The sequence below is a fragment of the Schistocerca gregaria genome, chromosome 1 (genome assembly GCF_023897955.1).
Source record: "Schistocerca gregaria isolate iqSchGreg1 chromosome 1, iqSchGreg1.2, whole genome shotgun sequence".
In the NCBI taxonomy this organism is placed as follows: Eukaryota; Metazoa; Arthropoda; class Insecta; order Orthoptera; family Acrididae; genus Schistocerca; species Schistocerca gregaria.
The window spans coordinates 572,394,523-572,407,638 of NC_064920.1; the positions used below are offsets into that span (position 1 = coordinate 572,394,523).

General features: G+C 39.0%; 1 protein-coding gene across 1 annotated transcript in view; it reads right to left on the reverse strand.

Moving 5' to 3' along the window:
• The window catches only part of LOC126356510 (uncharacterized), a 35,627-nt gene that overhangs the window by 12,914 nt on the left and 9,597 nt on the right, over positions 1–13,116 (reverse strand). Inside the window, exon 2 of the mRNA XM_050007377.1 lies at positions 8,364–8,524. Within this exon, the coding sequence (XP_049863334.1) occupies positions 8,364–8,524 (161 nt within the window). The remainder of the gene's footprint in view (positions 1–8,363; positions 8,525–13,116) is intronic.

Sequence of the window (13,116 nt, forward strand, 5' to 3'; positions counted from 1 at the left end):
AAGGAACTGGTTGATAGGACATATCCATCAATTTGGCAATGAAGAAAGTGTGGAGGGTAAAAATTGTAGAGAAAGACCAAGACTTGGATGTAGTGAGCAAGTTCAAATGAATTTAGGCTGCAGTAGTTATGGAGAGGTGAAGATTCTTGCACAGAATAAACTAGAATAGAAAGCTTCTCCAAACCAGTCTTTGGACTGAAGGGTCAAACATCATCTCAATTACTAATGTCAGGCACTGTACATAGTTTATTTTTATTTTTAATGACTTTATTTAAGAAAATATGGTAATTATTGTAATATTAAATTAGTCCCACTTCTGTTTGTCTTTCCCATTTCACACAACTTTCTTTTTCTTGCACATGATAATTTGATTGTTTTTGTACCACACGTATTTTTTTGTGTTGCTTTTTCTTGGGAAAGTAGTTACTAATGACTTCTAAAAACCCACCTCAAAATAGAGAAAATCTGCAATTTACACATGTCCATTACACATACACTGAGATGACAAAAGCCGTGGAACAGCAATGAACACACATACAGATGGTGCCAGTATCGCATACACTAGGCACAAAAGGGCATTGCATTGGTGGATTTGTCATTTGCACTAATTAACGTGATTAATGTTAAGAGGTTTCTGATATGATTATGGCCACACAACGAGGAATTAACAGACTTTGAATGTGGAATGGTAGTTGGAGCTAAATGCATAGAACATTCAATTTCAGAAATCATTAGGGAATTCAATATTTCCAGACCCTAGTGTCAAGTGTGCTGAGCATACCAAATTTCCGGCATTATCTCTCACCACAGATATTGCAGTGTCCGACAGCCTTCGTTTAATGACCCAGAGCAGAAGTGTTTGTGTAGACCTGTCACTGCTAACTGACATGAGACACCGTGTGAAATAATGACAGAAATCAATGTGGGATGTACGATGAGCATTTTCGTTAGGCCAGCACAGCAAAATTTGCCATTAATGGACTATGGCAGTAGATAACTGACATGAATGCCTTTACTAGCAGCACAACATCACCTACTGTGCCTCTTCTGGGCTCACGATCATTTCAGTTGGACCCTAGATGACTGTAAAACAGTGGCCTTGTCAGATGAATGGTGGCTCCATAATGGTGTGGGCTATGTTTACATGGAATAGATTGGGTCCTCTGGTCCAACTGAATGAGCATTGACTGGAAGTGGTTATGTTCGTTTACGGGGACTATTTGCAGCCATTCATGGACTTCATTCTTATGGATAATAGTGCGCCATGTTAACAAAACCACAACTGTTCATGATTGGTTTGAAGAACATTTGGGAAAATTTGAGTGAATGATTTGACCACCCAGAATGCCTGACTCGAACCCCATTGAATATTTATGGGTCATAAATGACATGTCAGTTTGTGCACAAGATCCTGCAATTATGAACGGTTACAGAGACAGTATGGTTCAGTATTTATGTAGGGGATTTCCAATGGCTTGTAGAGTCCATGCCACGTCGAGTTGCTGCACTACACTGAGCAAAAGGGAGCCTGACATGATATTAGGACGTATCCCATGATTTTTGTCACTTCAGTGTATGCCTCCAGTAAGTTTTCTTTAAAATCTCCTCAAGGTAACTTTCAGCTATTCATGAAAAATCTAGAGGCATTATTGAGCTACCTGTGAGACAGAAAGATGCAGTTAGTGGTTTTTAGTGATTTTAATGTAGATTTCTTAAAACACATGAATATGAAAAATGAGCTAGAATCTTTGTTTGGTTGTTTCAATCTAGTATCTGTTGTAAATTGTCCAACTTGCGTGAAGTAGGATAGCAGGTCATTTATTGATAGCATTTTCATAGACAGTGCTCAGACAGAAACAATTAATGTGTACCCAGTTGTTAATGGGCTATCTGATCATGATGCACAGTTTATGGAAATAACACATACAGCACCTTACAGGCTTCAGGCAGGTTCATACAAGGCAGGGAGGCTTATTGACGCGAACAGGGTAGAGAGTTTTAAGAGCAGCCTAGAAGAGGTAGAATGGGATAAAGTATACACAGAAAATGATGCTGATGCCAAATTCAATTTATTCCACTGTAAATTTGTCCCAATATTTGAGAGTTGCTTTCCTGAAACATTATCCAAAAAAGCCATTACAAAGCCCAGTAAGCCATGAATTACAAAGGGAATTAAGGTAACGTGTATGGGGAAGAGGGCAATATATGGACAGAGTTTACTTGCTTACTACAAAAGATACCATAATGTGTGAAGGAAAGTCATTAAGAATACGAGAAGCTTATGTCTTCTGACAGAAATTAATTATTTGGATAATAAGATTAAAACTATATGGAATATTGTCAAACGGGAGATGAGGCAGCCTGACTGCACAGCATACCATAGCAATACAGCTAAATGATGATGATGATGATGATGATGATGATGATGATGATGATGATGATGACGATGACACTGATAATTCACAAGTTGCAGGTATTTTTAACAAACACTTTCTGAATGTAGCAGCAGAAATGGGGTTGAAGGGTTCAGTTGAAGGAAAAACAAAAATTAAAAATGACGTTCCCCAGGACTTTAGAAATAGCACCAACGTTCCCCAGTGAAATTAAGGGAATTATAAATATACTGAGAAACACCCCACCCCCTCCACCATGAACCATGGACCTTGCCGTTGGTAGGGAGGCTTGCGTGCCTCAGCGATACAGATAGCCGTACTGTAGGTACAACCACAACGGAAGGGTATCTATTGAGAGGCCAGACAAACGTGTGGTTCCTGAAGAGGGGCAGCAGCCTTTTCAGTAGTTGCAAGGGCAACAGTCTGGATGATTGCCTGATCTAGGCTTGTAACAATAACCAAAACGGCCTTGCTGTGCTGGTACTGCAAACGGCTGAAAGCAAGGGGAAACTACGGCCATAATTTTTCCTGAGGGCATGCACCTTTACTGAATGATTAAATGATGATGGCGTCCTCTTGGGTAAAATATTCCAGAGGTAAAATAGTCCCCCATTCGGATCTCCGAGCAAGGACTATTCAAGACGATGTCGTTATCAGGAGAAAGAAAACCGGTGTTCTACAGATCGGAGCGTGGAATGTCAGATCCCTTAATCGGGCAGGTAGGTTAGAAAATTTAAAAAGGGAAATGGACAAGTTAAAGTTAGATATCGTGGGAATTAGTGAAGTTCGGTGGCAAGAGGAACAAGACCTCTGGTCAGGTGACTACAGGGTTATAAACACAAAATCAAATAGGGGTAATGCAGTAGTAGGTTTAATAATGAATAGGAAAATAGGAATGCGGGTAAGCTACTACAAACAGCATAGTGAACACATTATTGTGGCCAAGATAGATACGAAGCCCACATCTTCTACAGGAGTACAAGTTTATATGCCAAGAAATTGAAGAAATGTATGATGAAATAAAAGAAATTATTCAGATAGTGAAGGGAGATGAAAATTTAATAGTCATGGGTGACTGGAATTCGAGTGTAGGAAAAGGGAGAGAAGGAAACGTAGTAGGTGGATATGGATTGGGGTTAAGAAATGTAAGAGGAAGCCGCCTGGTAGAATTTGGCACATAGCACAACTTAGTCATAGCTAACACTTGGTTTAAGAATCATGAAAGAAGGTTGTATACATGGAAGAACCCTGGAGATACTAAAAGGTATCTGATAGATTATATGGTAAGACAGAGATTTAGGAACCAGGTTTTAAATTGTAAGACATTTCCAGGGGCAGATGTGGATTCTGACCACAATCTATTGGTTATGACCTGTAGATTAAAGCTGAAGAAACTGCAAAAAGGTGGGACTTTAAGGAGACGGGACCTGGATAAACCGAAAGAACCAGAGGGTGTACAGGGTTTCAGGGAGAGCATAAGGGAACAATTGTCAGGACTGGGGGAAATAAATACAGTAGAAAAAGAATGGGTAGCTTCGAGGGATGAAGTAGTGAAGGCAGCAGAGGATCAAGTAGGTAAAAAGACGAGGGCTAGTAGCAATCCTTGGGTAACAAAATAAATATTTAATTTAATTGATGAAAGGAGAAAATATAAAAATGCAATAAATGAAGCAAGCAAAAAGGAATACAAACGTCTCAAAAATGAGATCGACAGGACATGCAAAATGGCCAAGCAGGGATGGCTAGAGGACAAATTTAAGGATGTAGAAGCTTATCTCACTAGGGGTAAGATAGATACTGCCTACAGGAAAATTAAAGAGACCTTTGGAGAGAAGAGAACCACTTGTATGAACATCAAGAGCTCAGATGGAAACCCAGTTCTAAACAAAGAAGGGAAAGCAGAAAGGTGGAAGGAGTATATAGAGGGTCTATACAAGGGTCACGTACTTGAGGACAATGTTATGGAAATGGAAGAGTATGTAGATGAAGATGAAATGGGAGATATGATACTGCGTGAAGAGTATGACAGAGCACTGAAAGACCTGAGTCGAAATAAGGCCCCCCGGAGTAGACAACATTCCATTGAAACTACTGACGGCCTTGGGAGAGCCAGTCCTGACAAAGCTGTACCAACTGGTGAGCAAGATGTATGAGACAGGCGAAATACCATCAGACTTCAAGAAGAATATAATAATTCCAATACCAAAGAAAGCAGGCGTTGACAGATGTGAAAATTACTGAACTATCAGTTTAATAAGTCACAGCTGCAAAATACTAACGCAAATTCTTTACAGACGAATGGAAAAACTAATAGAAGCTGACCTCGGGGAAGATCAGTTGGATTCCGTAGAAATACTGGAACACGTGAAGGAATACTGACCTTACGACTCATCTTAGAAGAAAGATTAAGGAAAGGCAAACCTACGTTTCTAGCATTTGTAGACTTAGAGAAAGCTTTTGACAATGTAGATTGGAATACTCTCTTTCAAATTCTGAAGGTGGCAGGGGTAAAGTACAGGGAGCGGAAGGCTATTTACAATTTGTACAGAAACCAGATGGTAGTTTTAAGAGTTGAGGGACATGAAAGGAAAGCAGTGGTTGGGAAGGGAGTGAGACATGGTTGTAGCCTCTCCCTGATGTTATTCAATCTGTATATTGAGCAAGCAGTAAAGGAAACAAAATAAAAATTTGGAGTAGGTATTAAAATCCATGGAGAAGAAATAAAAACTTTGAGGTTCGCCGATGACATTGTAATACTGTCAGAGACAGCAAAGGACTTGGAAGAGCAGTTGAATGGAATGGACAGTGTCTTGAGAGGAGTATATAAGATGAACATCAACAAAAGCAAAACGAGGATAATGGAATGTAGTCGAATTAAGTCGGGTGATGCTGTGGGAATTAGATTGGGAAATGAGACACTTAAAGTAGTGAATGAGTTTTGCTATTTGGGGAGCAAAATAACTGATGATGGTCGAAGTAGAGAGGATATAAAATGTAGGCTGGCAATGGCAAGAAAAGCGTTTCTGAAGAAGAGGAATTTGTTAACATCAAGTATAGATTTTAGTGTCAGGAAGTCTTTTCTGAAAGTATTTGTATGGAGTGTAGCCATGTATGGAAGTGAAACATGGACGATAAATAGTTTGGACAAGAAGAGAATAGAAGCTTTCGAAATGTGGTGCTACAGAAGAATGCTGAAGATTAGATGGGTAGATCGCATTACTAATGAGGAAGTATTGAATAGGATTGGGGAGAAGAGAAGTTTGTGGCACAACTTGACCAGAAGAAGGGATCGGTTGGTAGGACATGTTCTGATGCATCAAGGGATCATCAATTTAGTATTGGAGGGCAGCGTGGAGGGTAAAAATCGTAGAGGGAGACCAAGAGATGAATACACTAAGTAGATTCAGAAGGATGTAGGTTGCAATAGGTACTGGGAGATGAAGACGCTTGCACAGGATAGATTAGCATGGAGAGCTGCATCAAACCAGTCTCAGGACTGAAGACCACAACAACAACAACAACAACAACAACAACAACAACAACAACAACAACAACTGAGAAACAAGAGCTCATGTGGTGTTGATGAAGTCTCTAACAGAATTTTGAAGTGTTGTTCTAATTTAATAAGTGGAGTCCTTAGTGATATATGTAATGCTTCACTGGCACAGGGAAATTTTCAAGACAGACTGAAATACACAATTGCCAAACCTCTTCGTAAGAAAGGGGACAAGAGTCACTTAAATAATTATAGATCAATCTCATTGCTGACTTCATTTTCCAAAATATTCGAAAAACTTATGTATTCAAGAGTAGTCTCACATTTAAGTGAAAATAATTTACTCAGCATGTCACAGTTCAGATTCCAGAAGGATTACTCGACTGAAAATGCTATCTACACATTTACCCATCAAATAGTACAAGCCCTAAATAACAAATTATCACCAGTTGATATTTTTTGTGATCTTTCCAAGGCATTTGACTGTGTGGATCATGTCACACTCTTAAAAAAACTCATTTTATGGAATTTAAGGCTATACACACAGCTAGTTTGAATCATACTTAACGAACAGAAAGCAAAAAGTGGTGCTGAATACCACAAACAACATTCGGAGGGTGGTAAATTATAGTGAATGGGGAGTCACCACAAAGGGGGTACCACAGGTTTCAATTTTGGGTCCTCTGCTGTTCCTTGTTCATGTGAATGACCTCTCACTAAACGTTCAGCAACCAGAACTAGTACTTTTTGCAGATGACACTAGTGTTATAATAAATCTCGTTCCAGAAAAAGCATCTGAAGATATTGTTAAGGATGTCTTTCAACGAATTACTAAGTGGTTCTCAGAAAATGGACTCTACCTTAATTTTGAAAAAAACTCACTATATCCAGTTCTGTACACCAAACAGAGTCATACCAACAATTGATGTAGCATATGAACAGGGCTCAGTTAACAGGGTAGATTTCCCCCAATTTTTGGGTGTTCACATTGATGACAACTTGAACTGGAAGAAGGATATTACTGAGCTTATCAAACAATTAAGTTCAACTTCTTTCACTCTTCATATAATCACTAGCTGGTTCAAATGGCTCTGAGCACTATGGGACTTCACTTCTGAGGTCATCAGTCCCCTAGAACTTAGAACTACTTAAACCTAACTAACCTAAGGACATCACAAACATACATGCCCGAGGCATGATTCGAACCTGCGACTGTAGCGGTCGCACAGTTCCAGACTGTAGCGCCTAGAACCGCTCGGCCACCCCGGCCGGCTATAATCGCTAGTCTTGGGAATAAACAGATCAGCCTCTTAACGTACTTTCCACCCAATAATGTCTTATGGAATAGTTTTCTGGTGTAACTCCCCTCTCAGACATAAAGTATTAGCCGGCCGGGGTGGTCTAGCGGTTCAGGCGCTCAGTCTGGAACCGCGCGACTGCTACGGTTGCAGGTTCGAATCCTGCCTCGGGCATGGGGTGTGTGATGTCCTTAGGTTAGTTAGGTTTAAGTAGTTCTAAATTCTAGGGGACTGATGAGCACAGATGTTAAGTCCCATAGTGCTCAGAGCCATTTGAACCATAAAGTATTGATTGCACAAGATAGCAGTGAGAATAAAGTGGTGATCACCCAAGGACGTCATGTAGGCACCTATTCAATGAGTCACGCCTTTTAACTGCACCATCAGAGTACATGAAATTCGTTATAAATAACCCACCTCAATTCGCGAAGAATGGTACAACACTACAGGGAAAAATGATCTTTCCTATCAATTATTGAAGCTGACAGTTGCACAAAAAGGAGTACATTATTCAGCAACAAAAATCTTTGATCATTTGCCCAACAAAATAAAGTGTCTGGCAGGTAGCAGATCAAGTTTTAAATCCAGCTTAAAATCATTTCTTTTGGACAAGTCCTTCTATCCCATGGACGAGTTTCTGTTTAAGAACTGGTAAAAAGAATTTTTACCTCTAAATGTAATTGCATGTGTAGAACTAAAAATTTCAGTAATTCTATTCGTGTAACCTGACTTGTTCCACATCATATTGATAAAATAATCATGAAAATGATCTACGGAACATGACATACTTAAACTAAACCGAGCTGCTTTAAAGTTTTCTTTTTTTGTCTCTTCAATAGTTACTATAACTGTTTTACATATTAATTCATTGCAATCAGTTAAGTTATTTAGCATGCCTAGTTAGGCACCACAGTCAAACAGGCCACTAACTACTGGATAAACATTTAACCTACCAAAATGTTTTCTATTAATGTAAGTGTACTGTTCACATGTACCATTCTGGCAGGAAAATTAACAATATAATGTATGCCATAAGTATTAAGAAATATTACCAAGTCAGGGGATATGTTTCTACAGGTTCTAAATTATACTGTAGATTTTTAAATATTTGCACATAAAGCATAATATCAGCTGAACAGCGTGGTGCTGCACCTCAAGGTTTCTATGCACACTCACCCTTATAATCGGAAGATCTTTTCTCTCTTCCTTTGGCACAAATTCCTCCACAGATTGAAGCCTAAGCCATCCCCAATGGATACCAATCAAACTAGGTATCATTACAATGGCTACCAAGTTCCGGTTGACAAAGCTTCTTAATTTGGGGTTAGAAAACATTCCTGCAATGTTATCAAGATAGTAAACAAATACGATTAAATGAAAAATACACAAACACTACAGTTACCACACTCAAAAGTAAATTGGAGATATCAATTTAATATTCAAAACACTGAAAATAAAATGTTGTCCTAAGAATTTACATTACACGCACATACGCCACAAACAAAAAAGGATCTAATGAGTTGATATCATAAATACAAATGGGAAAAACACTAAAGTTTACAAGCACAGATAATGACAGTAGATGTACCAGTTGATGCTAAAGAGATATAATGTCAAATATTGAGGCATTAATTTACTATCAAGATAAGGTATCAAATGTTACTAAATTAATAAATTGAGCTCCCTGTTGAACTTAGGAACAAGAAAATTACTTCACTTTGTACCCAAAATCTACAGAACATGAGATATAACAAAAATCTGAGAACTATTTGCAATAATCTCTCATTATTTGTTTTTACAAAAGACAAGGGTGTCTAAAAAGTAATTCTATCCAAATGTTTAGTAACTAAAGCAAGTCTAAAGAAAAATCATGAAAACCTAACTGTATTTCAGGACTTACTGACAGCCTTTTTAGAAACAGATGTGTGTCAACAATTGCCACAAAAACCAGCTTTCTGTACCTAATATTATATGAGCTCCAGAGCTTTTGTGAAGCACTTCAAACTTGGGCACTTTTGTGAATGCTTCAGCAGTTAAGCAATAGGATTTTAATGCTCTCACTTGTAGGAGTTTTTCTTTCGATCTCATACTTACACTTCTAGGTCCCCTACAGCAATTGTTATCTGGACTAGACAGACAGTCACCTAATCTAAAAGACCACTGTGTGCACCACACACAGTAAGCTACCAGGGTAGTAGCCTCTTATGGGCAGTGCATACATGAACTTTGCAGTTCTCTACCTTATGGCATACAGCCACAATAACACAGCCTTCCTTATCAAAGAATTTTCAAAGTCTGTGGTTCACTCCTTCTGCTCAACTCAAAAGCAGGGGGCCACTATCAGTTCTGGGGGACAATACTGCAGATGGTAATCTTTGTTGAAGCTCCATGTGGAATGTTGCTTTTCTCAAACTTATTTGTCAGTCACTGGAATGACCCAAGTGCCGTTTCCTTAGGGTGTACCATGTTCCTGCTGGATTATCACAATGTGACTGAAGATCAAAAAAGTATAATATCTATTGGTGTTAGGAAATGCTGGAAAAAACCCACCGAGGAAATGAAAAACTGATGTACAATATTGTATGAACAGAAGATGAAATTTGTATACACTCATATGAGCTGAAAACCAGCCAACAACAAACTGCTTGTATGCTTCATGACAAACCAAAAGCACTTGTTTCTTTGGTTACAATAGCCATATTATGACCAGCAATTTAGAAGGCCAAAGAAAAGACAATGCTGTACGGTACAAGATTCATTTGCCACAATTAATCATTGAAATCAGGAAAAGGAACCAAAAAATGTCACATCATTCTTCATCATGATGGAGAAAAAAACATCAACAACTCCTACTCAACTTATTTATCACGTCACGACTTCTTTTTGTTCTCTTCCATTGAACCAAAAATATGTGGTCAACGATTTTCATTACTTCAAGAAGTTCTTGCATCTTCCCAAAATTGCAATTTGGGGTACCAACACCTGAGTGGGAAAAAATGTTTCCAAAATTGGTTTGAATTGATGATGAAGTGCATAAATTTTAAACAAGAAATTTGGAGAAGGAATCAAATTATTTGTAACAAACAATTTGTTTTATGAAACTTCCTGGCAGATTAAAACTGTGTGCCTGACCGAGACTCGAACTCGGGACCTTTGCCTTTCACGGGCAAGTGCTCTACCATCTGAGCTATCGAAGCAATTTAGAAGGCCAAAGAAAAGGCAATGCTGAATGGTATAAGATTCATTTGCCACAAGTGCTTTGGTAGCTCAGATGGTAGAGCACTTGCCCGCGAAGAAAGGTCCCGAGTTCGAGTCTTAGTCGGGCATACAGTTTTAGTCTGCCAGGAAAGTTTCATATCAGCGCACACTCCACTGCAGAGTGAAAATCTCAATTTGTTTCATGTTTTTCATAAAAAGTAAAAAAGCTGCCTTTTTAATGCACTTGCTATGGAACTCTGCTATATTACTGGACTTTCACATAATTATGTGAAGTGTAGTATTTTTGCTGGACCATATAAAGTACCCCTCATGCTTACTGCGGCAGTAGCCACACTGTACAGTACATTTTTGTTCATTGTGATTCCATAAACACCTCCCCCCACAAGCATAAAACTGGAATTGAATAACTTACACTGTGAATGTGTACCAGAACAGTCAAAGATGAAGCAATGGAACAGTACAAGACAAAGCAATAGAACAGGCCATTCTGAACAGCTGGATAAGTGCCGGGAACAATATGAAACCTGCTTACAACAGCAAAAAGAACTGAAACAACAGCACCTCACACTTCAGGAGAAGTGCCACAAAATTGTCTGCAACAACTGCAGCCACTTAGCAGCTCCAGCAGCAGCAGTGGCGACTAGAAGTATCACTGTCCCAGCAGCTTCATGAACACTGTCCCATATCCTACACCAGCACTTGCCTTGCTTGATGAGATTAAAGAAGAGAAGGATACATCTATACACCTGTGGCAGCATTTCAAAATATTCCAGGTAACTAACTTTCATAGTCAGGAGACCATTAACATTTCTTGAACTTATCCTGTAATCTGCAGTTGAGTCAGCATGAGATAACCCCTGAAAGTTGTTGTGTGCTGTGTGCAGCAGGCTCATAGACCTATGTAAACCAATAACATAATGCGATTTTGTAAACATCACTATGGCGATGCCTCAGTGTTGTCACGGCTCTGTAGATGGTTACTGTTTTTACCTGCAACCATTAGTGAACCACAGTTGAAAGCTGGCAACAGTGCTGAAAGCTGTCAGGGACCTCCTTATGCCATCTTATCTATAGCTTCCTGTGTATATTCTATATTTACATCTATTAGGATTCACATCATTGCATATTGGATAAAATTTCATCAGAATCCTGCTCAGATTATCAGGGACTGAGCTTCAAATGTATTTTTACTTGCAAACAGCTATCACATTAATACTATTTAATAAGATGATGTGTTCATGCAAGCCTTAAAACTATATGAACCTTTATTAGAAGACGTACCTTGAATCACACAAGCATTTGAACTAGCACTGACTAGAGATAAAACAGATTCCAAATTTCACTCTGACAGTGTCACTTATCCATTTCCTCACATGGAGAGCCAAATAAATCACAGCACTGTTTTTTGCACCAGCTCCTGTGCTCTCAATGATCAGCAAAGAATATATAAACAAGTCTACAGATAAGTCACTATAACACACCACATTCCTTTCTGACAGTCACAACAGACAACTTCATTTCAGTAGTTTCAGATACACCTGAAGATAATTGCATAATTTTTCTTACCCATCCATGGATGGATGTGTTATATTTTTGGCATTAAGTAATGAGGTCATCAGTACACGTTTTCAATATATTGGCACCAATAGTTCCGAGACTGTGCTGAAAAGTAATGCCTCCAGTTTTTTTCTGTTCTCAATATCAGTTGAGGTATTATTTGCCTTGCACATTATTCAGTTGACTTTCCTGCTTTGCTGAAGCAAATTGCAACTGTCTGTCACTAGAAGGTTCCAAAGTGTAGCGTGTAACATGGTGATGTGTAACATAACTATATTAGTTTGTGAGGATGTGCTTTAATTCGAAGAGTTCGTCCACACCTTGAGCACCCATTCCTTCTACAGACACCTCGCCTCGCGATAGACAGCTTACTTCCTTGTTCTGTGTACGAATGGACAAGTTTGTTTCCTTGTGACTCCGTTGTATGATCTTGTTGTATTTGTTCTGTTCTTCGTTGGTCGTGTCTGTCCTCTCCCGCTGTGTTGTTGGCGGGCCTCTCCGTGGGTCCCACTGCACTTTCAGTCACTGCTACCCCACGACCGTCCCGGTCGCAGTTACAACATTTTGGCCACGAGGTAAACAGCTCATGCAGCAGCAGCAGTTCGAGATAGACGTCTTACAAAAGTCGCTGCAGTTGCTAACGGACAAAGTCGATGCCCGGGACGCGTTACCGTAACAGCTTCAGCGTCCTCGGGTGTCTGATGCTTTCCTACGTCCACTGTCGTTTCCACCCTTTAAGGGGGGTAGGACGTCAAACGGACTGAGTTTGAGCAGGAGGGGCACCACAGGACATTTTAATTTCCACTGTCTATACTTTTACAAGTAAATTCATAAAACTTTGTCAGCATGACCAGGAAGGATTCAGGATTCACACTCGTAGCAGCGGAAGTTCAAAAACATAGCAAATTTTTTTTTGGTGAAATTTCATCATTTTTTCCACTTACTATTGGCTGCATTTGTTGCTATAGGTACACTTTTTTTCATAAGTAAGAGAGACTGTTCGATGAATTTTGCACAGCATACAAACCATACTTACAGGTGTCTAAAACTCTAGAATCTGTTTAATTTATGAAAAAATGAATGGGCTGTTACGTTTTAAACTTTATGTTTAGAAAAAAAAAAAAAAACAAATTTTGTAGTTAATTATCTCAAT